Below are 23461 nucleotides of genomic sequence, written 5' to 3'. Positions count from 1 at the left end.
CTTTATTGTTTATACTTGAGTGTATCCGATCGATACAAACCTTCAATTGGTATTCGAGCGGGTTTACAATACATTCAAGTTACCATGTCTTCCTTTTATAATCCTAAGTCGCCTGTTGTTAGCAGGATTCCTCCTTTCGATGAACACAACTTTGCTCCATGGAAATCAAAGGCTATGGATGTTCTTTAGATCATGGACTATGACATGATTGATGTCATTAACAAAGGTCCTATTGCCTCTATGCATCGATCTTCCAACAACAACGCATCTTTCAATGGCCTAAAACAGAAGTCTGTGCATGGGTACAATAAGTAAGATAAAAAGATTTTTAAATATTGACGTGATGGCAAGGATTGCTATTGGAAACTCTCTTCCATATCATTTCTATCGATTGGTTCAAATTTTCTCAACTACACAAGACATGACGAACACCTTATCAACCAATTTCAAAAGAGAAAGGGGTTTTGATGATGAAGTTACAAAAGTTAAGTGTCTCATGTCTCAAATCAATGAGTCTCATACTGAAGTCCAAGGGGACGATGTCAATACTTTTGATGTTGAGCTTTTAAAGGTGCAGACTCTAAGTCTCAGGAGTGGGATTCATCCTCAATGTATTAGGTAAAAAAAACTTTGTTTACTACCCTTCGGATGAAAAATATGACATGTTTGATCATTTGTGTCCTGATCTCTCTATCTCTAATAAAGAAAAATATTCTATCAAAATTGAATTAAAAATACTTAAATAAAAACTCTCTCTTTCTGAAAACTCTCTTTCTCTATTAAATAAGGAAAACTCATGTATCTCATTGAACAATAATTTTCTTCACGTTGAAAAGGAAAAGGCTGTCAATCATGCAAGAAGCATTCAACTTATTTTAAATAACTGGGTCTCTTCTCACCATAATGTCATGGGGATTATTAATGATCAAATTCACGATCAACGTGAGAAAATCCTTGGTGGTGATATTGAGGGTGCCATTTCTCTAATAAAAAAGGTCAAGACTAAACAAACTATTTATAATGGTGATAATCTTGAGAAAGATTTTAAAACTAGATTTGTTAGTACCTATTACACAAATCAAACTTTGATTGATATACATTGTACTACTGACTCAAATGGAAATACCAAGTGTATATCTCGTGTATTTGCTTTTGACCCTTCTCATCAACCACCTCATCATGAGTATGTGTTGCCCTCCACTAAGAACTTGTTGAAAATTTCCATCTCCAATGGTGAAGTTCACTATGTAAATGAAATTATCACCATGTTTCCTTAGTGCTTTGTTAGCAAAACTGAATCTGGAGGTCAATCAGAGCTCTCTACTTTAAATGATTCTTCCATGTCATCTGAGTCCCATGACAAGTAATTATATGTTTCATGACCACGGATATTTGAGATTTTTTTGCTTATATGAGTTTTTTCAGTACTTCCATGTTGGGATTAGTTACTAATTCAAATTTGATACAAATTTATTTGTCATATGAGTACACCATTGATGAAACTCCTTAGTACAAAACTAAAACAAGAGTATTCAAATCAAATTATCAATATCTCTCAAGTTCTGTTGTCAAAAGAAATCGAAGGTTTAATGTTAAAAGAAAGATTTATGGAACCATGATTTGTTATCGTTGTGGTGATGCTTCTCACAAAGTCAGCAAGTGTAAGCTTGAAAAAGGCTGTATTTGTGCTGATAACATCATGACTCGAAATAAGAAATGGATCAAAAAGGGAAACTTGGTAAATTGTCTCCCTGATGCTTGTTACCTATTTTCTCTTAAGTGACCCACTGCAAGATGGTTCAGTGTATACTAATTGTCTATTTTAGTTTTTTTAGGGTACAAAACATATTTGGTATTTAGATGGTCGTTTCCCAAGGCATATGACATGGTCCAAGTCTCTTCTGGAAGACATTGTAAAAAAGGATGGTCCAACTATTACATACGGACATAATGGAAAGGGAGCTACAAAAGGGTTTGGAACTATCAAAGGCAACTCTATTTTATTAAAGAATATGTCATACGTCAAAGGTATTCAACACAATCTCATATCTATCAACCAATTATGTCACGCTGATTATGAAGTCTATTTTAACAAGAAGGAAGGAAAAGTGATTAATCAAAAGAATGTGATTGTGCCGACTGAAACATACAAAATGACATTTATGTTTTGGACACGTTTTCTACTGAAAACTCTCTTCGTCGCTGCTTCTTATCTCGTGTTGAATCGCATCTAAACTGGTTGTGGCACAAAAGACTATCTCACTTGAACTTCAAGAAGATCTCAAAGATCTCTGGGAATCATCTTGTGAGAGGAATTCCTCAGATGCAATTCATAAAGGACAAAGTAAGTTTAGCGTGTGAAAAGGGAAAGAAAACCAAGTCATACTTCAAGCCAAATTCCTATTCCTCCATCACCAAACCTTTCGTCTCCTTCATATGAACCTATTAATTTGGACCTGTCCCAATAAAGTCAAGATCCGGGAAGAAGTTCACTATTGTCCTCATGAATGATTTTTCAATATTTACATGGGTGATTTTCTTGAGAAAGAAAGGCCATGCTGCTGATGATATCATCTCTCTCATTAAGCAATGGGAAGTTCTTTATGACCATAAAGTCAAGCAATTACATAGTGATCATGGAACTAATTTAAGGTATTCCACCTTGGAAGATTTTTGCTTAAATTCAGGAATATCTCAAAATTTATCTGATGTTAGAACCCCTTAACAAAATGACATATTTGAAAGACAAAATCAGACACTCATTGAAGTTGGGCGATGGTTGTTGAGGTTGGTCTTCCTTTATCTTTCTGGGATGAAGCTGTGAACATAACATGTTACACTCAAAACCGTTCCATCATTGTGAAGTGTCATGGGAAAACTACCTATGAGCTACTTAAAGGGAGAAAACCTGACATCTCCTATTTTCATGTGTTTGGATGTGTGTGTTATAATCTGAATCAGAGGGATCAACATTCAAATTTTGAAGCTAAATTTGATGGAGTGTTTTTGGGATACTCTAGTGTGTCTAAGGGCTTCAAGGTGTTCAATCTTTTAAAGAAAACTATTGAGGAGACTACTCGTTTCACGTTCATTGAAGACTCGTTCATTCATGATAGGATAGATCATCCTTCTTCCATTTTAAGTGAACTTACTTCAAGCTAAACAGACCCTGACCCTAAGTTATTATCAAATTCCGTTGAGCTTTTTATTCCTAACATTGATTCAACTATCAATTCTCAGTCTGACACCAAAGATCAGGCTGTCATCTCTAAAGAAGCTGAGCCATCCAACTCTTCAAATTAGGGAGATTATGTCCTAAATAATGTGAATGATAATGCAAATCATTGAATCCTTCGAGATCATCCTGAATCTCAAATAATTGGTGATTTTACTTCTGGGATTCTCACTTGTAGTAGAGTCACCAGTAACTTTTGCATGTTTGTGGACTGTGACATTGTCACACCCCCAAACCGGAACGGCGGAAACGTTCGGGGGCGGATGACTTCATGTGGTAACGTAACAAATGAATACATAGTAAAGAAAGCAATACAACCATCATATATATAATTGAAAGTTTACATTGTTAAAAGGTACATGTTCAAAACCAATTACAATATGATGTCAAAATATGAAATTAAACTGGCGCCGCAGTGTCCCTTCTTCAAAAGCTGTTTGTTACCTGTAATGACTGAATCCCTGGGACATACAAGTAGTTTTGAAAGAGTAGATCAACATTTAAGCTGGTGAGTTTCATACGTATTAAATGACAATGTTTGTATGAAATGAAATGTTTTGTTCTTGTTTGTTCGTTCCTAGAAAATCCTATATTTTCTACTAGCATAAATGTAGCCTTCTTTCAAGACCAATGTTTGTTTCTAGAAAGTGTATGTACGTATAAAATTTCCAATACGTCTGAAAAACCCCATAAATCAATGTGTTTTTAATACTCCATGTGAGTTTTATAACCATGCTATTGACTAGAAATGCCTATACACAATGTTCTTCAGGCGTTGGAATGTTCTAACGTTTGTCACCCCAAATGGTGGACTGTAGCTAACAGTCAGGGCAAGGGTTGTCAAGCCCGTATAGATATATACACAAACACCATGCTCCCCCTCCAAGGGATTCTGGTATATAATACAGGACTTGAAATGCGTACTCGAACGTACGTGAAGTTAATGTCTCACAAAACTTAGTATAAAACAGATTTACGTGTGAAAATGTTCGTTTGTTCTTGTATATGAAAGTAAACTTCTTGAAATAGTGTTTCTAGTATGTAAAAGTTCGTAATGTTCTCGTAAAACTATACCTATTATAGTTTTCTAAAAATGTGTCTCGTTTGCATAGAAATCCTTAGTAAAATACTCACTCGTTATGAAAAGTGAAATTTTTATAATGTCTAAGATGGACACCTATACTTATAGTATAAGAAGAGTGTTTGATTTATACATATATATCAACATTTTTCATTACAAAAGATATGAGGTAATCATGATATATTTTGCATGCGAATGTTTCCCTATAATAGTTATAAATCACATATGATTCCATTGATAAAAAGTGTATAATGAAACTTTATATAACACACGATAATAATCGTGTGTTTTACTTGTATTTCCCCTTTTAAAAGCATATAAAAGTATTTATAAAACATTAAAAAGTGTGGATTATAAGGGTATGAACTCACTTGATTGATTGATTGGGGAAAACAAGATGAAAATCGAGCAGAACTTCGGCTTGTGAAAGTCGATTTTCTCGGGATTCTCGGGAATCTCGGAAATCTCGGGAATATCGGGAGAGTAGAACCTTCCTTCAGAACTTGAGTGTGAAAACCGGGGCTTCGGGAGCTTAACCGCAGAGTTTCAGCATGAGAGAGGGAAGAATGGAGCACCTAAACCCGGCACCCCAAGAGTTTTATTTATAGGGGGTATTTTTGAGTGCCACGTCGTGGCAAGGGTGTGCCATGTCGTGGGGAGCAATTCTATCCTCTTCCATTAATGGGACGCCCTCAGTCACTTGTCGGGTCGCGGCCAACCAGTGCCACGTCGTGGCAAACTTGACAGCCTCGAATTTTGGACCCCGAACTTGTAAAATCCATAACTTTTGCGTACGAGCTCCGTTTTCGACGTTCTTTATATGCACGCGTAGCTAAAACTATGATCTACAACTCTCGTTTAGACTTCATCGGCAAATTTTGAATTTATTTTTAATTATTTATTTTTAACGGGCCGGGACACGAAAAGTCCGTATAAAATCCATAACTTCTTCATCCGATGTCCGTTTTCGTCAGACTTTTCGCCGTTGCGCTACTAATGTTGAGACCTTAGATTCTCATTTAGGTTGTTTTGGTCAAAAGTCTCTCGAGCTCCATTTCGAGTTTTTAGCTGTCTACTGCTGTGTTCGGATCTTGGAAAAATCATAACTTCCTCATACGAAGTCAGATTTGGACGTTCTTTTTGTGTACGCTCACGGTTTAATGTTATCTATAACTTTCATTTAGATACTTAAGTCTAAATTTTATTGTATGGAAACTTCACGTTTTTCATTTAATCGGTGTTGCCGGTTTTGTCGGAAATCTTAGAATGGTCATAACTTCTTCGTTGTAACTCGGATTTTAGTGTTCTTAGTATTTCTGTAAACCTTGACACAATATCTAACATAATAGATATTCTTATAAAGACTTTTACATATTTCACTTTTGAAGTTAATTTCATTATTTCAAAGGTAGTTACAATACTTGACTTTTTAGGTCATTACATAAAGTCGAAATATCGGGTTGTCACATCATCCCCCCGTTAGAGCGAATTTCGTCCCGAAATTTATAGTAGTAAAGATACTAGTGAATCAGAGAAAAAGATGAGGGTACTTTTGTTTCATCTGATCTTCGCGTTCCCATGTGAATTCAGGTCCTCGCTTGGCGTTCCAGCGAACCTTCACGATGGGTATGCGACTTTGTTTCGTTTGTTTGACCTCTCGATCCATGATTTCTACCGGTTCTTCCACAAAGTTGAGGCTCTCGTTGATCTTGATCTCGTCGAGTCGAATAACAAGAGTCTCATCGGACATATACTTTTTCAAGTTCGAGACATGGAAGGTTGGATGTATGTTACTAAGTTCACGCTGTAGATTAAGCTTGTAAGCCACATGGCCGATTCTGGCAAGAATCTTGAAAGGCCCTACGTATCTTGGATTTAGTTTCCCACGCTTTCCGAAGCGTATTAACCCTTCCACGGTGAGACCTTCAATAAAATACGGTCTCCTACCTGGAATTCCAAAGGTTTCCTCCTTTGGTCAACGTAGCTTTTCTGTCGGTCTCTAGAGGCTTTCAACCGTTCACGAATTTGAATGATCTTCTCTGTTGTTTCCCGTACGATTTCCGGACCGGTGAGAGTGCTTTCAGGAACTCGTCCTTTAGCTAACTAGGTGTCGCCAACTTCAGTCCAACACAGAGGGGACATGCACTTTCGACCATAGAGGGCTTCAAACGGAGCAGCCTTTATGCTTGTATGATAACTATTGTTGTATGAAAATTCGACAAGGGGTAAATGGATATCCCATGCCTTTCCAAAGTCAATCACACAGGCTCTCAACATATCTTCCAAAGTTTGTATCGTTCTCTCACTTTGCCCGTCTGTTTGTGGGTGGTAGGCCGTACTCATGTCTAGCCTAGTCCCCAGGGAACTTTGTAGTGACTGCCAGAATCTTGAAGTGAATCTACTATCTCTATCGGAGATAATGGATATCTGATGCAGCGCAAAAAAACAACACAAAGATAACCAAGAATGAACCTGTTGATTCTAAAAGAATAGCCAGGACAATCTCTTCAAAACCACGTTGATTCTACGAATACCGTGGGATTGGCTTCAAAATCTGGGTTAACACACAGAATTTGGGAGAAAATCGAAATTCATAAAATTGATGATTGACCATCCAAATTATATCAAAAACAGTTAAATAAGAAGCAGAAATTAAAATGAAACCCTAAAAGTCCATGGGCCAAATACAAACCCAAAAACAAAACCCAAAAATTAAGGAAAAATAACAAAAATTGCTCATAACTCCATTTAGAAAGCGATTTATGGACTCAAAAATGGGTAAGTCCCCTTCGGGTACTTATCTAGACGTGCTCCTTGCTCCAAGCTTCGATTTGACTGGTCGTAGGCCCAAAACGGAGATTCGTAGCCAAAGTTATGGCCATTTTCGTGAAGCCCCTTTAGTCACACGATCGTGGGCCTCTAGGAACGCAAGGGCCCGATCCTCCACACTAGGGCCCGCATCAATATCGGAACACCATGCAGTCACACTATTTCCCTTATGTAAGTTCTTGTAAGCTTTTCCATCTTGTCAGTCTCCTAATTGGTAGGAAATGCACGGATTTGGTCAATCTGTCGACGATGACCCATATGGTATCCATTCCACCCGTCGTCTTGGGCAACTTGGTTATGAATTCCATAGTAATCCATTCCAATTTCCATTCTGGTATCTCCGGTTGTTGTAGTAATCCTGACGGTTTCTGATACTCGACCTTAACCTTAGCGCAAGTAAGGCATTTACTTACGAAGGTAGCAATTTCTGCTTTCATGTTAGGCCACCAGTATAGTTTCTTAAGATCCAGATACATTTTATCTGAACCTGGGTGAACGGAATATCTCAAGTTGTGTGCTTCGACCATGACTATGTCTCTGAAACCACCATGTTTCGGTGTCCAGATTCGGTCCATGAGATAATATGCTCCGCCACTCTTGATTTCTAGATTCTTTTCCATTCCTCTCAGGGATTCACCCGCCACCCTTTCAGGTTGTAAAGCTTCCAGTTGAGCCTCCTTAATTTGTGTGGATAAGTGGGAATGGATAGTCATAGTCAGAGATTTGACTCTCCGACCAGTGTATTCTTTTCGACTGAGGGCGTCAACTACCACGTTGGCCTTGCCAGGATGATAACGAATTTCACATTCGTAGTCATTGAGTAACTCAACCCATCGTCGTTGTCGCATGTTGAGCTCCTTCTGATAAAAAATGTGTTGAAGGCTCTTGTGATAAGTGAAAATAGTACTATTTGTTCTGTACAAGTAGTGTCTCCAGATCTTCAGAGCAAATACCACTGCTCCTAACTCAAGATCATGTGTCGTATAGTTCACTTCGTGTGTCTTAAGCTGTTGAGAGGCATAAGCAATAACCTTCCCTCTCTGCATAATAACACAACCAAGTCCTTGGTTTGATGCATCGCAATACACTACAAAATCTTCTATCCCTTTGGGAAGGGATAGTATCAGCGCAGTGCACAAGGCCTGTTTTAGTGTTTGGAACGCCTTCTCTTGTTGTGCTTCCCAGTCAAAGGCCACGCCTTTCTGGGTTAATGCAGTAAGAGGTTTCGCAATGCTAGAGAAGTTCTTTATGAATCTGCGATAGTAGCCAGCGAGACCTAGAAATTGACGAATCTCTGTAGATTTCTTTGGTGCCGACCAGTTCTCAATGGCCTTAATTTTGGATGGGTCCACGTGTATCCCCTTCTCGCTAGCAACATGGCCCAAAAATTCGACTCTTCGAATCCAAAATTCGCATTTAGAGAACTTCGCATAGAGCTTCTCCGATCGCAATGTTTCTAAGACTTTTCGTAGGTGTTGACTATGCTCTTCCTTACTTCGGGAGTAGATAAGTATATCATCGATGAAGATGATGACGAACTGATCCATGTAAGGACGACACACCTTATTTATTAGGTCCATGAATACTGCTGGTGCATTGGTTAATCCGAACGGAATCACTACAAACTCGTAGTGTCCATAACGAGTTCGGAAGGCTCTTTTGGGAATATCATCCTCTAGATCTCGCAATTGGTGATATCCGGATCGTAGGTCTATCTTCGAGAAGTAGTTTGCTCCTTGAAGTTGATCAAATAAGTCGTCAATGCGGGGCAGAGGATAACGATTTTTGACAGTAAGTTTGTTTAGTTCTCTGTAGTCAATGCATATACGGAACGATCCATCTTTCTTCTTTACGAACAAGACCGGTGCTCCCCAAGGTGAGAAACTTGGTCTAATGAATCCTTTTTGATGGAGTTCGTTAAGCTGACTGAAAAGTTCTTGCATCTCTGCTGGTGCCAGACAATAAGGCGATTTCGCTACTGGGGTAGCCCCTGGAACTAGTTCGATTCTGAACTCGACTTGGCGTTGTGGTGGTAATCCCGGTAGTTCTTCTGGAAAGATATCGGGAAAGTCGCATACTTATGGAATGTTCTTGATGTCCTTAAATTCCTGACTCGTATCGACGATGTGTTCAAGAAATGCTTGAAAATCCTTCCGCAAACACTTTCGAGCTTGGATGCACGAAATGATGCGAATGTTTGTACTTGATTTGTCACCGTAAATCACTAATGTTTCGTCGTTAGGGAGATTAAGACGAACTGCTTTCTCAAAGCACATGATGTCGGCGCGAAGAAGACTTAACCAATCCATGCCGACTATGACGTCGAAACTTTTAATTTGGACTGGCATGAGGTTGATTGGGAAAGAATGACTGTCTAAAGTTAATGTACAGTCCATGTATATGCACTTAGTGTTTTACGTTAATCCGTTTGCCATTTCTATAGTGAATGATTTTTCTAACTTGCTAGGTTTTCGTTTAAGTAAGTGAATAAAGTTTTGACTCACAAAGCTTCTCTCCGCTCCACTATCGAATAGTATGCATGCATATGAATTATCGAGAAGGAACATACCAGCAACTACAGTCGGATCAGCTACGGCTTCATCGTGGCCTATAGCCAAAACCCGTCCCACCCCGCCGGTATTTGCTGCCTTCGGGCAGTTTCTCTTATAGTGGCCCACCTCGCCACAACCGTAGCAAGTTTGGCCTACACCAGCATTGGGAACTTGAGTGATCGGCTTTGCGGGATCCTTGCAGAAACGGATAGTGTGTCCCTTTCCGTTGCAGTTGGAGCACTACATTTCCCGACAAGGTCTATGATGGTGGTAAGTGCATTTGGTGCACTTTGGAAGGTTACCTCCATAAGTCTTTGTTGGGTAGGGATTTGTAGGAACGGTAGTAGGTACAGTAGCAGCATTCACTGAAACCAGTTGTTTCTTCGCAGATTCTTGGGAAGACCCACCCTTCCTTTTATTCCATACTCTCTTCCTGTTATTGTTGTTGTTGTTTCCCTTCTGTGGTTCTGGTGCAGAAACTGTTGAGTTCTGATGACCTCCGTAATCAACAAGAGATTGTGCCAGTTCCTTGGCACTTTCAAAAGTGTCAGGTTTTGAAGCTAACACACTTGACTGAATTTGGGGCGACAGTCCCAAAATGTACCTCTCTATTTTCTTGCTCTCAGGAGCAATCATATCTAGGCAAAGGATTGCCAGATCACAGAATCTGTTGGTATAAGTTGCTATGTCGGTACCAACCATTCCAAGAGTCCAGAGTTCGTTTTCGAGTTTTTGAATCTCTCCTCATGGACAGTATTCTCTCATAAGCATGATTTTTAAGCTCTCCCAGCTTATGGAATTTGCCGCTATCAGAGTAAGTACCTTAACGTGGCCATTCCACCAAGTTAAAGCTCTATCAGTAAGTGTGAAGGTGGCAAACTTAACTTTGTTGTGCTCGAGACAGGAGCAGATTTCAAAGACTGACTCTGTCCTTTCAATCCACTGCCTCAAAATCATCACACCACCTATCCCATTAAACATCCGGGGTTTGGCATTTGTAAAGTCTTTATAAGTGCATTCTCGGGGTTGTCCATGACTCTCGCCATGGTTGGAAGGAGGCGTGCCAATTCTCGAACCTGTAGTAACAGGGGTATTGATTTGTGACATGGCAGCCGCCACAGCTGCTGTGAGTGCTGCTTGGAACATGGCAGCATCAAATTGAGGAGGTGGAGGTGGTGGTGGTATAGGTGCTTCCCCACCGTTGTTTCGTCTCGGGTTCCTACGCGGAGGCATCCTTCAACTATAGGTTGAAAAGATAAAGATAAGAATTCCATAGCATAGAAAATGTATGTGTCTTATGAACTAATTTGCTATAGCTCAACAACAGATGATATTATGAGTCTCGAAATAGAAGAATGAAAGTTATTTGTAAGACTGAAAATATGAAACAAGCATTTGTTTTCTCCATAACTTTTTAAGGATTGAATGAAATACTCCACGTAGTAATAATAGTGCCACTTATATTAATATAATAGTTGATACAACGATCATGAAAATTTGACCCCTATAAGGGTCTCCGGTTACAAAGTTTAAGAAAATTAAAAACTTTTAGCCGAGGTCCTAACTTATAACAAAATTTGAGATTTTGGCAAACACTACTTGCGACGTAGGTTGCGCTTGGAGCTTGAATCCGCATCTGATTGCTTCGATTCCATTAGACGCCTATCTAAGGCGGCTTGTTGTCCCCTTAATTCGGTGAGGGCTACAATCATTTGCGCTTGGAATGCCTCGGTTTGGAGTTGGGCATTGTCCTGAATTCTGTCCAGCCTACGGATGTCGGAAGTGTGAACCTGTACTTCCACGTTGACTTCCTGAATTCAGCTAGCTTGAACTCCGGATTGGTAGGACTGATTGGCTAGTTTTCCCACTATTACTGGGAGTGCCCGATCATCCGAACCTCCTCCGCAGACATCATAGAAGTCTCGGCACATGTCGTAGGGAGGGCGTAGGTTTTGTTGTTGGCTCCAATGGTGGAGGTGACTTCCCCAGACGGGAGTCGGTCCTTGAAAGTTCCTTACGAAGATGGGAGGTTGTGCGTGTGGTGGATTGATCACTTCCGGCTCTGAGTTGGTACCGGAGTCATCATCCAATTCTATGGGTTCTTCGTCCTCCTCGGGATCCTCTTCGATCCATCCCCTGTTGCCTTGGTTGGGATAGTAAGGGTCGCCGGGGTGATTAAATCCAACCATTTGACTGTACGAGAATAGGGTTATAAGAATTGAATAAAGTTGGAACATGTAAGACTAAACATGTAAGTTAAACTAGTTTATGTAGCAAATACTCCTATAGTATTTAAATTCTTGTGTTTGATCCTTGTGATGTTTTTGGAAAGTTTTGACTTGTTGCTCAATACGAGCATTCCTCGATATACATTGGTCCGATCTCGGGCAAATATAGTTGATCACGCAATATTTGTCCCAAATCTGATTACATATATCGAGTCTTAATCGTAGTGTCCAACTTGTCTAAATACTTGTTGTATAGTTATAATGATGAAAATAATTTGTTGTATGCATCTATTTGTACTTAGATGAACTAACAATTTAAGTTAAATGAAACGCGGCTTAGGGGTAAAACAAAAAAAAATGTTTTGTCAGAAAGTATTAGTCCCTTAAGCATTTATAGTTTGTATATATTATGTGGTTCGATATACTTAGTTCACTATAAACATTGCTCTGATACCAATCTGTCACACCCCCAAACCGGAACGGCGGAAACGTTCGGGGGCGGATGACTTCATGTGGTAACGTAACAAATGAATACATAGTAAAGAAAGCAATACAACCATCATATGTATAACTGAAAGTTTACATTGTTAAAAGGTACATGTTCAAAACCAATTACAATATGATGTCAAAATATGAAATTAAACTGGTGCCGCAGCGTCCCTTCTTCAAAAGTTGTTTGTTACCTGTAATTACTGAATCCCTGGGACATACAAGTAGTTTTGAAAGAGTAGATCAACATTTAAGCTGGTGAGTTTCATAAGTATTAAATGACAATGTTTGTATGAAATGAAATGTTTTGTTCTTGTTTGTTCGTTCCTAGAAAATCCTCTATTTTCTACTAGCATAAATGTAGCCTTCTTTCAAGACCAATGTTTGTTTCTAGAAAGTGTATGTACGTATAAAATTTCCAATACATCTGAAAAACCCCGTAAATCAATGTGTTTTTAATACTCCATGTGAGTTTTATAACCATGCTATTGACTAGAAATGCCTATACACAACGTTCTTCAGGCGTTGCAATGTTCTGACGTTTGTCACCCCAAATGGTGGACTGTAGCTAACAGTCAGGGCGCGGGTTGTCAAGCCCGTATAAATCTATGCACAAACTCCATGCTCCCCCTCCAAGGGATTCTGGTATATAATACAGGACTTGAAATGCGTACTCGGACGTACGTGAAGTTAATGTCTCACAAAACTTAGTATAAAACAGATTTACGTGTGAAAATGTTCGTTTGTTCTTGTATATGAAAGTAAGCTTCTTGAAATAGTGTTTCTAGTATGTAAAAGTTCGTAATGTTCTCGTAAAACTATACCTATTATAGTTTTCTAAAAATGTGTCTCGTTTGCATAGAAATCCCTAGTAAAATACTCACTCGTTATGAAAAGTGAAATTTTTATAGTGTTTAAGATGGACACCTATACTTATAGTATAAGAAGAGTGTTTGATTTATACATGTATATCAACATTTTTCATTACAAAAGATATGAGGTTATCATGATATATTTTGCATGCGAATGTTTCCCTATAATAGTTATAAATCACATATGATTCCATTGATAAAAAGTGCATAATGAAACTTTATATAACACACGATAATAATCGTGTGTTTTACTTGTATTTCCCCCCTTAAAAGCATATAAAAGTATTTATAAAACATTAAAAAGTGTGGATTATAAGGGTATGAACTCACTTGATTGATTGATTGGGGAAAACGAGATGAAAATCGAGCAGAACTTCGGCTTGTGAAAGTCAATTTTCTCGGGATTCTCGGGAATCTCGGAAATCTCGGGAGAGTAGAACCTTCCTTCGGAACTTGAGTGTGAAAACCGGGGCTTCGGGAGCTTAACCGCAGAGTTTCAGCACGAGAGAGCGAAGAATGGAGCACCTAAACCCGGCACCCAAGAGTTCTATTTATAGGGGGTATTTTTGAGTGCCACGTTGTGGGGAGCAATTCTATCCTCTTCCATTGATGGGACGCCCTCAGTCACTTTCCGAGTCGCGGCCAACCAGTGCCACGTCGTGGCAAACCTGACAGCCTCGAATTTTGGACCCCGAACTTGTAAAATCCATAACTTTCGCGTACGAGCTCCGTTTTCGACGTTCTTTATATGCACGCGAAGCTAAAAATATGATCTACAACTCTCGTTTAGACTTCATTGGAAAATTTTGACTTTATTTTTAATTATTTATTTTTAACATGCCGGGACACGAAAAGTCCGTATAAAATCCATAACTTCTTCATCCGATGTCCGTTTTCGTCAGACTTTTCGCCGTTGCGCTACTAATGTTGAGACCTTAGATTCTCATTTAGGTTGTTTTGGTCAAAAGTCTCTCGAGCTCCATTTCGAGTTTTTAGCTGTCTACTGCTATATTCGGATCTTGGAAAAATCAAAACTTCCTCATACGAAGTCAGATTTGGACGTTCTTTTTGTGTACGCTCATGGTTTAATGTTATCTATAACTTTCATTTAGATACTTAAGGCTAAATGTTATTGTATTGAAACTTCGTGTTTTTCGTTTAATCGGTGTTACCAGTTTTGTCGGAAATCTTAGAATGGTCATAACTTCTTCGTTGTAACTCGGATTTTAGTGTTCTTAGTATTTCTGTAAACCTTGACACAATACCTAACATAATAGATATTCTTATAAAGACTTTTACATATTTCACTTTTGAAGTTAATTTCATTATTTAAAAGGTAGCTACAATACTTGACTTTTTAGGTCATTACATAAAGTCGAAATATCGGGTTGTCACAGACATCCCCAAATTCACGGTCATTTTAAAAATTTTATTTATGCTTATTTGAAAATTAGAGTATTTATTTTAAAGAATAATATTGCGGAATTTGTTCCCAGAAAACATGATAAATATATTGTCAAAGCATTTTCGAATAAATGTATTTTGTTTATATTAAAGCTTTGGGTTGTCATCGTCAATACAGAAACATAAGTATAAATAGACCTTACATTCATTTACGCTAGTGATCTACATCTCCTTTAATCTCTTAGTGTAATGTAGCTTTCGTAGCGACATTTATGATACAAATAAACTAAGTGGGTCGGGTTAGGAAACCTAGTGAGTACATAGGGTTTTCAACCCACAATAATAAAGTTATTATGTTTCATCATCAAACAATTAACCCAATTACCCATTCCCATTATCTTCTTTATTCTGTAAGTATCTTCCTTAAGAATCATCTATTCCTCAATATTTATTCCTAAATTGTCCTAAGTAATAAGCATGAAGTCCATCGCTGCCAGGGTTTATATAACAGGCACTAACTCCATAGTTACCGATGTTATTTGTTACGCACTAAGTCCATAGCTGTTAGGGTTTATCTCTTTTCAAGACTATATTATTCTAGGGAGTCCACCCACAATACATGTCAATGGGTTTTTAGAGTACATTTGATGAACATATCGTTCACAACACCTACATATTGCGCGCATGCTAGTGTTCCACTGGACTGTCTAGAATAGTTTGTGGTTGTCATATATACTCTGCTAGATGACTGGGCCATCGCGTGGGTCAAGGATTCGCATCATCTTTTACCTCTCATCATCTATATCATCTTTTCATCCATCATCATTCATCTCATCTTTCATCTCTTATCTCATCTCATCTTTAATTTACCCATCTTTTCCCATCATAATTATAGGTATAAAATACGTATACAGTTTAAATCGAATAAAAAATGTATATTTTTTTCATCAAACATAGACATCAAGAACACATACAATATGCACACATAGCACGCAATTTATATTAAATACTTTATATCTATGTTTAAGATGAAAGTAACTATGCACTCACTTATTAAAGTGATGATACTAGGCTAGAATTTGGCTCAACTCGGTGAGCTCTGGGCCTCCAACTCGTTGTGTTTGTGTGCCACATGTCACATTTGGTGGCAAGTAATTATCTTCTTAAGCTCCTTCTTGTCTCTTTCATTGTTCTTCTTGCAGTTATTCATACGAACAATAAAATTCGTATATTGTGAAGAAGTATATCTTTCAACCTCTGTGACTTTGAACAAAAATTTCTTGGGCTTTCCTTTTGTATCCTTTCCTGCAAAAACCATTCCAAATGGTTTCAAACAAATTTCTCCATTAGCATACTTCCTTAACTCAGATTGAGGTAAGGTTGGTTCCCAAGCAACTGTAACTTTTCTTCCAAGACCCACTACAAGTTCTTCATCAGTCAACGCCAAGCAATCATAGTAGTTATCTATGAATATCTTGATATGTGCGAAACCAAATCTGAATACATCAGTATTATATCCTTTCAGCTTGTTATCTTGCATGTCTTTGAGAATGGATGCCACTTGAATGAGATCATTTAGATTCATTAAGGGAAAATCAACAATGGTGAAGTCGAATGCCTTGTTGTTTGCTCTAACCACAAAATATCGAAAGTTTTGAAGCATATCTTCAAACATCACATCCTTCTTAATTGCTAAAACTTTCTTGATCTTCATTAAATACCACACTTCATCTTGATCCTTCGCAAGTACAGCATGAAATCTTATCTTCAAATAAGTGTATTCATCAACATTTTCAAAATTTTCACTTATCTTGTACTGCGCCATGATAAACATCATCTCGTTTATCGGAAAATCAAGTTGGCTTCTATCAGAGTTTGCAACATCATAACTCTTCCTTGGCTTTTTCTCGAACTCATATAAGTGATTCCCCAACACTTTGGATTCAATTGTTTCATACGAATATAACTTCGCAGGATCACCTTTGTTCATTGTTGGTGGATCACTTGACCTTTGTCTCATGATACTCTGCACATGTCTTAATTTTTCCATTTCAGCTTCTGCTTCTGCTTTCTTTTCCTCTTTCAATTTTTCATACGCTATCCCTTTTCCTTTCCCTGTATCCTCAGTTGATGGTTTCACACTCGAACTACCTCCATCTGTTGAACCAATTGTGATTCCTTTGGAAATGGAAATTGGTTTTGTTGTTGTTACAGTTGAGGAAATTGGTTTCGTGAATTCTGGTAGAGTAGTTTTGAGTTGAGTGGATATCACCTTCCCCACTGTCTTCGCATCATCCTCTTTACTTGCTTTCTTCTCTCCCCCTTGCACCCCTGTGAAAGCATGTGGGGCATTCTTTGGCAATAAAGAAGAAAGTTCGCAATTGGGGCTAATGCCTTGTAAATAGCTTGTTCCAAAGTATTGACTTTGAGCAACAAGTATTCAGGAGTGAGAATTCTCTGAGAGGTAGGTTGCGAAACCAAAGTTTTCAATTCAGTTACCAACTGAATTAACTTATCAAATTTCTCCTTGTTTTCTTTTTGATTGGCTTCAAGAATCAGAATAGGAGATTAGGAATCAGTGATAACTTTGTTCAGGGCCGTAGGAAGCACATCAACTTTCTTTTGTACTTCCAAATGTTGAGAAGTAATATCACGAAGGTCATTCGCAAGTTCCTGCTTTAATTCTTCAACTTTAAAATTGACATCCTCCCTAACCTTCTTGACATCTTGTACAAAAAAAACTTGATGTTCTTTTGCAATATTTTTCAATTCATTGACAACTCCATTGAACGAACTCCCTTGAGCTTTAATGCGAAGCTCATTGTTTTTGTCTGATTGATCTACTTTGTCAAGTATTCTCTTCTCAACTTCTTTAAGCAGATATTCCACTTCCAATCCCGTCATTGTTGATTTTGAACCAGAATCAGCTTGTGACTGAATAATGGTATTTAATTTTCTATTCAGGATTTTGAATTGCTTACCTGACATAAGCATATGATCAAGTATCTCCTCCTCTTCTGAATCAAAATGTAGTGCCTCAAAAGTCCCTCCAAAATCTCCTCCTTCGGTTTCATCATCAGACATAGGTTGTGAAGGTTGAGGAGTTTCAGGTGATTGTGATGGAAATAAGGTTGTAAATGGATGTTGTAAAGGATGGTCAAAAATTGATGAAGTAGTGAGTGTAGTGGTTGGAAGAGAAAATGGTGGTAATGAAGTAGATATATTCTCAGAGGAGATGGGTAAAGAAGCAGATAAGCTGATAGGTAGTGTGGTTTTGACACTTGTGATAGGTGCCCCCGTATCAGATACATTGACAACCATATCAGAAGTAGGTACCTCCTCAGAAACTGATTTGGTAGTGACTACTTCAAGTGGAATAGAGGTTGTTGTGGAATTTTGCGAAGTAATAGGAATGGAAAAAGGTGGAAGAGAAACAGTTACCAGAACAGAAACAGGTGGAGTCTCTGGAACAACTTCTTCATCAGAGGATTCATTTCGAATGATCAACTTGCGTTTCTTGGAAAGTGTTTGTTGCATATGCTTCACAACATCCTGAGGTCGTTTTCGCTTTGAACCTGGAGAAACAGGAGCTGGAACATCGCAAAATTCTGCCCCCTTACTACTGATCTCCTTCTTGAGAATATTAGGAGAAGATTTACTAAGCTTCTTTAAAACCCCAGATTTTGAGGGTATTATCTCCTTCTTCGCTTTTGTAGAAGTCTCTTCTTTCTCAACCTCTTCAATTTGGGAGACTTTAGAAGATTGAACTTTTTCTGCCTTCTGAGTTTTCTTCTTCTTCTTGGAGGATTCTCCGGTAACTTCCAATAACATTCCAGTCTGCACAGTTGGATCAAAAGTTTTCATATATCTGACCAAAAATTTGTGTGTAGAGGATACCTTGCGAAGCATCACATCCGGAATGTGAGCTACATTTGTAAAGATATTTTCATCGTCTTCAACCACTTTTGGAAATTGATATAATGAGAATTGTGCAACCTCTCCACCTTCAGGAACTAGGATTCCTTCTTTTTCATACATCTTTTGAAGAATTAAACTCCAGTAACGGGCACATGAAATACCCTTCTCAGCATTGGTGTTTTCCAGACTTTTGACAAACTCTTTCCACAATTGAGTCCCATAATCAACACTATTGTCGTAATACAAACCCATCACCATTGCATACACTTCCATCTGACCCCTGTCTAGACCGACAGTCCTCCCTTTTAAACATCGTAGAAAGATACCAAAAAGAAAGTTCCACATGCAGGGTAAACTCGATTTTCTGAAACCACTTATCTTTTCAAGAGTAGGTTGATGACCCATCTCATTGAACATAAAGATAATCTGTGAATTGATGGGTTTAAAGAACGGAGGGTTGGGAATGTTCAAGAACTCAATGAACATCGTCTTGTTCAAATGAACCCTCTTGTTGTTCATCAATTGAAAGGTGATGACATCAGTGGCATAGTTGTAGGATGTTGTTGATGCCGCCATTGACAACCATGTCATCGGAACCGGAAAAGAACTGAACATAGCAGTTGCTAAATGAGATATTTTCAAGGCAACAATCAACATATTTAGTTCTTCTGGGTAAGATGAGACTCTAGGATCAACAAGGTAGTTGGTGCTTTGAATCTTCATTAGAGTCTGTGAGATAACTTCATCGGTGTTGGATTGAGTAACAGCCATTGTTAGGGTTTGAAGAAGATGAAGATTCAGAGGATTTGTGAGTATATGAGTTTGATCGCATAACTGTTTAAGATAATCTTGAATCCCTTTTTATATGTAACTCTCAATGATTTGAATTTGAAGCGGGATGCATTTAATGTAATCCGATGTGGCACCTTGAAAATCGGACCACTATTGCGAAAAGTTAGCCATTTTTCAAAAAGTAGCTGTCACATCACCTAGAAAAACGGACAGAATACCAAACGCCTCGTGTATATAGCCTGTCAATTTTCCCGTTATAGAATTGGAACCGTTAGAACCCTTCGCATGGAGGCAAGGCTCTTTCACTTTTGGGATATAAAGTGAAGTCATATGCCAGACTTGCGAAATCATCAGCCTGAGTTGGTATTACTCAGAACCTCAAGGATTTCGTGAGTGCAGTGTTCCAAAGAAATAAGATAAGAAACAAAAAAAAATTGGAATTCTGTGATGTCAAAAATTCAATTTGACACGAAGGCAGTTAAACCCTAGGCAAAGGTTGCTTTGTTAATCATCAAGAGAGATGATCAACAGCTTGTGTATGTTCCCGTGAATTGCAATCGAATAATTTTTGATAAGTATCAAAGGGATTCTTTTGAAAGATATTTTTGGGTTGGTTTCAAATTTCATTACATATCAACCTTAACATAAGGTGAGAAACTGTAACTGAAATTACTTGTATGACCAGTGTAGTCAGTGACAAGTTGGCTTTTGAAAATATTTATCATCACTAGGATTTGCGAATGAAACTCACATAGAAATCATATTCATAAAAATTGTTGTACTGGATCTTGTTGGGTAACAAACATCGTGGGTTGCGAATGTTTGATCAAGACCACGCATGCGAATTGAATATGATTTGGAGTTTCGAAAATTTGGTACTGAAACAAAAGTTTCGTTAATATCTGGAACAATGTTCCCTGTCAATTCTTTAAGTGGAAAGATATCTAGGTGTCGATGGTTTTGATCAGAGACCTCTCGGACATACATCTTTGTGTGTGATTTGTGTTAAGAATTTTGTGATGAAAAAAATTGGTTATTCGATCGAATGTACCTCTATTATGTGTGGACCAAACAGAAAACTATTAACTCATATGAGAAGAGTAAGGTAGCTCTTTTGACTAATGCGAATACAAGCCTTATTGGGAAGAAATTTTCATGAGATGATTTCATTAAGGCTTTCATTTCTCACACATAGAGTCATACGAGGCTTGAGTCAACATGCTGCAGCATGCTTCTAGGGACATTCTAACTAGTACAAGTTAAAAAAAATAATACCTTCCCATAGAAACATACAAACATAACGTCTTCGCATTAAGAACTGGACTTAACTAAAAACACAATATTTAAAGAACAAGGTTAACAAAAAAAATATTTTTGTAATTTTTAAGTTTTTCGAAAATAAAAACATAACAAAACAAAATCTTTTTGGATTTTTGAATTTTCGAAAATAAGAACAAAACAAAAGAAAATATTTTTGATTTTTCAAGTTTTTCGCAAATAAAAACTTAACAAAATAAAATCTTTTTGGAATTTTGTTTTTTTGAAAATGAAAACAAAACAAAAAATTTCTTAGTTACCAGTTGTATGGATGCGAAGCCATGCGAAGCCTCTGAATGAACAGTAACTTCTGAACAATTCGGACTCATAACTGTTGAATGGACCTTTCATTCTTGATATTTTGAAACTGAATTCACATCAATCATCCGCAAACCTGCTAAAATTCTTACAAATAATTTTTCATCAAGAGGTTTAGTAAAAAAATCAGCAAGTTGTTCAGTGGTTTTAACAAAATGAATTTCAATATTCCCATCTTCAACATGATCTTTGATAAAATGATATCGAAGAGCAATGTGTTTTGTCTTTGAATGTTGTACTGGATTATGACAAATGCGAATTGCACTTTGCTAATCACGAAGTTGACTCTGAATCCAAATAATTTGCGAAGTGCAAGCAGCAGCTGAAATATATTCAGCCTCAACAGTTGATATAGCAACACAAGTTTGTTTCTTTGATTGCCAACTCACCAACTTCCCATCCAATAGTTGACATCCACCACTTGTACTTTTCCTATCCAAAGTACATCCTCCTAGATCAGAGTCTGAAAAAGCTTGAATGAAGAATCCTGATTTGGAAGGATACCAAAGTCCTAACGAAACAATCCCCTTAAGATAGCAAAAAATATTTTTCACTGCAGTTAAATAAGGTTCCCTGGGATTAGCTTGATATCTAGCACAATTACATACCGAAAACATAATATCAGGTCTGCTTGCAGTTAAGTACAATAAGGACCCTATCATGCTTCGATAAAGAGTTAAATCAACAACAGGAGTATCTAATGAAGGAGTTAGTCTTGTTCCCACTGCCATAGGTACTCTCAGCTTCGTGCTGTTGGTCATTCCAAACTTTTCAAGCAAGTTCTTTGTGTATTTTTCTTTATTGATTAAAATTCCATCCCTGTTCTGTCTTATATTCAAACCAAGAAAATTATTGATTTTTCCCATCATACTCATTTCAAATTGACTTTTCATTAGATTTTCAAATTCAATTGACAATGCTGGGTCAGTTGAGCCAAAAATAATATCATCAACATAAATTTGAACAAGCATGAGATGATTCCCAACTTTCTTGCAAAATAATGTGGGGTCAACTGATCCTTGTTTAAATTTAGATTGTTTCAAGAAATTTGTAAGTGTTGCATACCAGGCTCTTGGTGCTTGTTTTAACCCATAAACTGCTTTGTCTAGAATGTAGACATGATCAGGATGTTCCTCATTTATAAATCCCAGTGGTTGTTCAACATACATTGTTTCTTCAAGTTCTCCATTTAAGAATGCACATTTAACATCCATTTGAAAAACGTCAAAGTCTTTGTGAGCTGCATAAGCTAAAAATATGCGAACTGCTTCGAGTCTTGCAACAGGAGCAAATGTTTCTTCATAGTCTATTCCTTCTTGTTGCGAATATCCTTTAACAACTAGTCTAGCTTTATTTCGAATAATATTGCCATCTTTGTTGGTTTTATTTTTAACAATCCTTTTTAATCTGACAATTTAAACATCAGAAGCTTTAGAAATTAATCTCCAACCCTTGTTTCGTTCAAATTCAGCCAGTTCAAATTGCATAGCAACAACCCAATCTGAGTGTTCCATAGCATCCTTTACTGTCTTTGGTTCTATTTTTGAAATAAAGACATTAAACATACACAATTCTTGATTCGCATTTAGTACCTCATTTTTCGCACGAATTTGAGCTCTTGTCAACACACCATCTTGTGGATTCCCAATCACCTATTCATTGGGATGATTTCTTGTCCATTTCTCAAGTGGTGGAAAATCAGGATTAAATTCCAGTGGTGCATCTTCATACGTATCTTCATTTTTAGATCCTGCAACAGAAAAATTATCATTTAATTCATGAAACTCATCATTTTCATCAAAATTAATTGTCTCTGTTTCATCATGCTCCCCCTCAAAATGATATTCCTGATGATTTTGCGAATGCTCCCCCTCAACTTGATGATTTTGTTGAGATTGTAAATGCTCCCCCTTAACTTGATGATTCATATTTTCATTCTCCCCCTCGAAAGTTTGTTGTTTTTCTTCATTGTTGATCGTATGCTCCCCCTCCATATGAACTTCACGCACACTTTCGCAAGATATTGACCTTGTAGTGATTGTTGAATCATCAGTATGTTTTAAGGATTCTGATGTTTGATTATCAGGAGCATTAGTTTCTGCATCAATTGCCCTGTCAGGTATTCCGAAAATTAAGTCATAATCAAAATCATTTATTTCAGAATTATCAATTTGAGTATCTGAATCAACAAGAATTGATTTATTTTCAAATTTACTATTCGTTTGTTTAAGATAGTAATCATCAAAGGTTAAGTTGAAAGTTTCTTCAACTTTTCTTGTTTGCTTGTTTAGCACCTTGTATACAACTGAATTATGCGAATATCGTACGAATATGCATTCATCAGCTTTAGCTTGGAACTTGGTCATATTATCTTTTAGATTCATTATAAAACACCTGCAACCAAAAACATGGAAAAATTTGACATT

The 23461-nt window shown here is 37.5% G+C and overlaps 1 protein-coding gene across 1 annotated transcript; it reads left to right on the top strand.

Moving 5' to 3' along the window:
- Nucleotides 1–1615: 1615 nt before the first annotated feature.
- Nucleotides 1616–3162, top strand: LOC111878708 (uncharacterized). The gene is made up of 4 exons (XM_023875216.1): nt 1616–1738; nt 1836–2126; nt 2549–2652; nt 2769–3162. Exons 1-4 carry the CDS (start codon nt 1616–1618, stop codon nt 3160–3162), a joined length of 912 nt encoding a protein of 303 aa, XP_023730984.1.
- Nucleotides 3163–23461: the final 20299 nt, after the last annotated feature.

Source organism: Lactuca sativa, chromosome 5 (assembly GCF_002870075.4).
Source record: "Lactuca sativa cultivar Salinas chromosome 5, Lsat_Salinas_v11, whole genome shotgun sequence".
NCBI lineage: Eukaryota > Viridiplantae > Streptophyta > Magnoliopsida > Asterales > Asteraceae > Lactuca > Lactuca sativa.
This window is presented reverse-complemented; position numbering and strand designations above follow the sequence as displayed.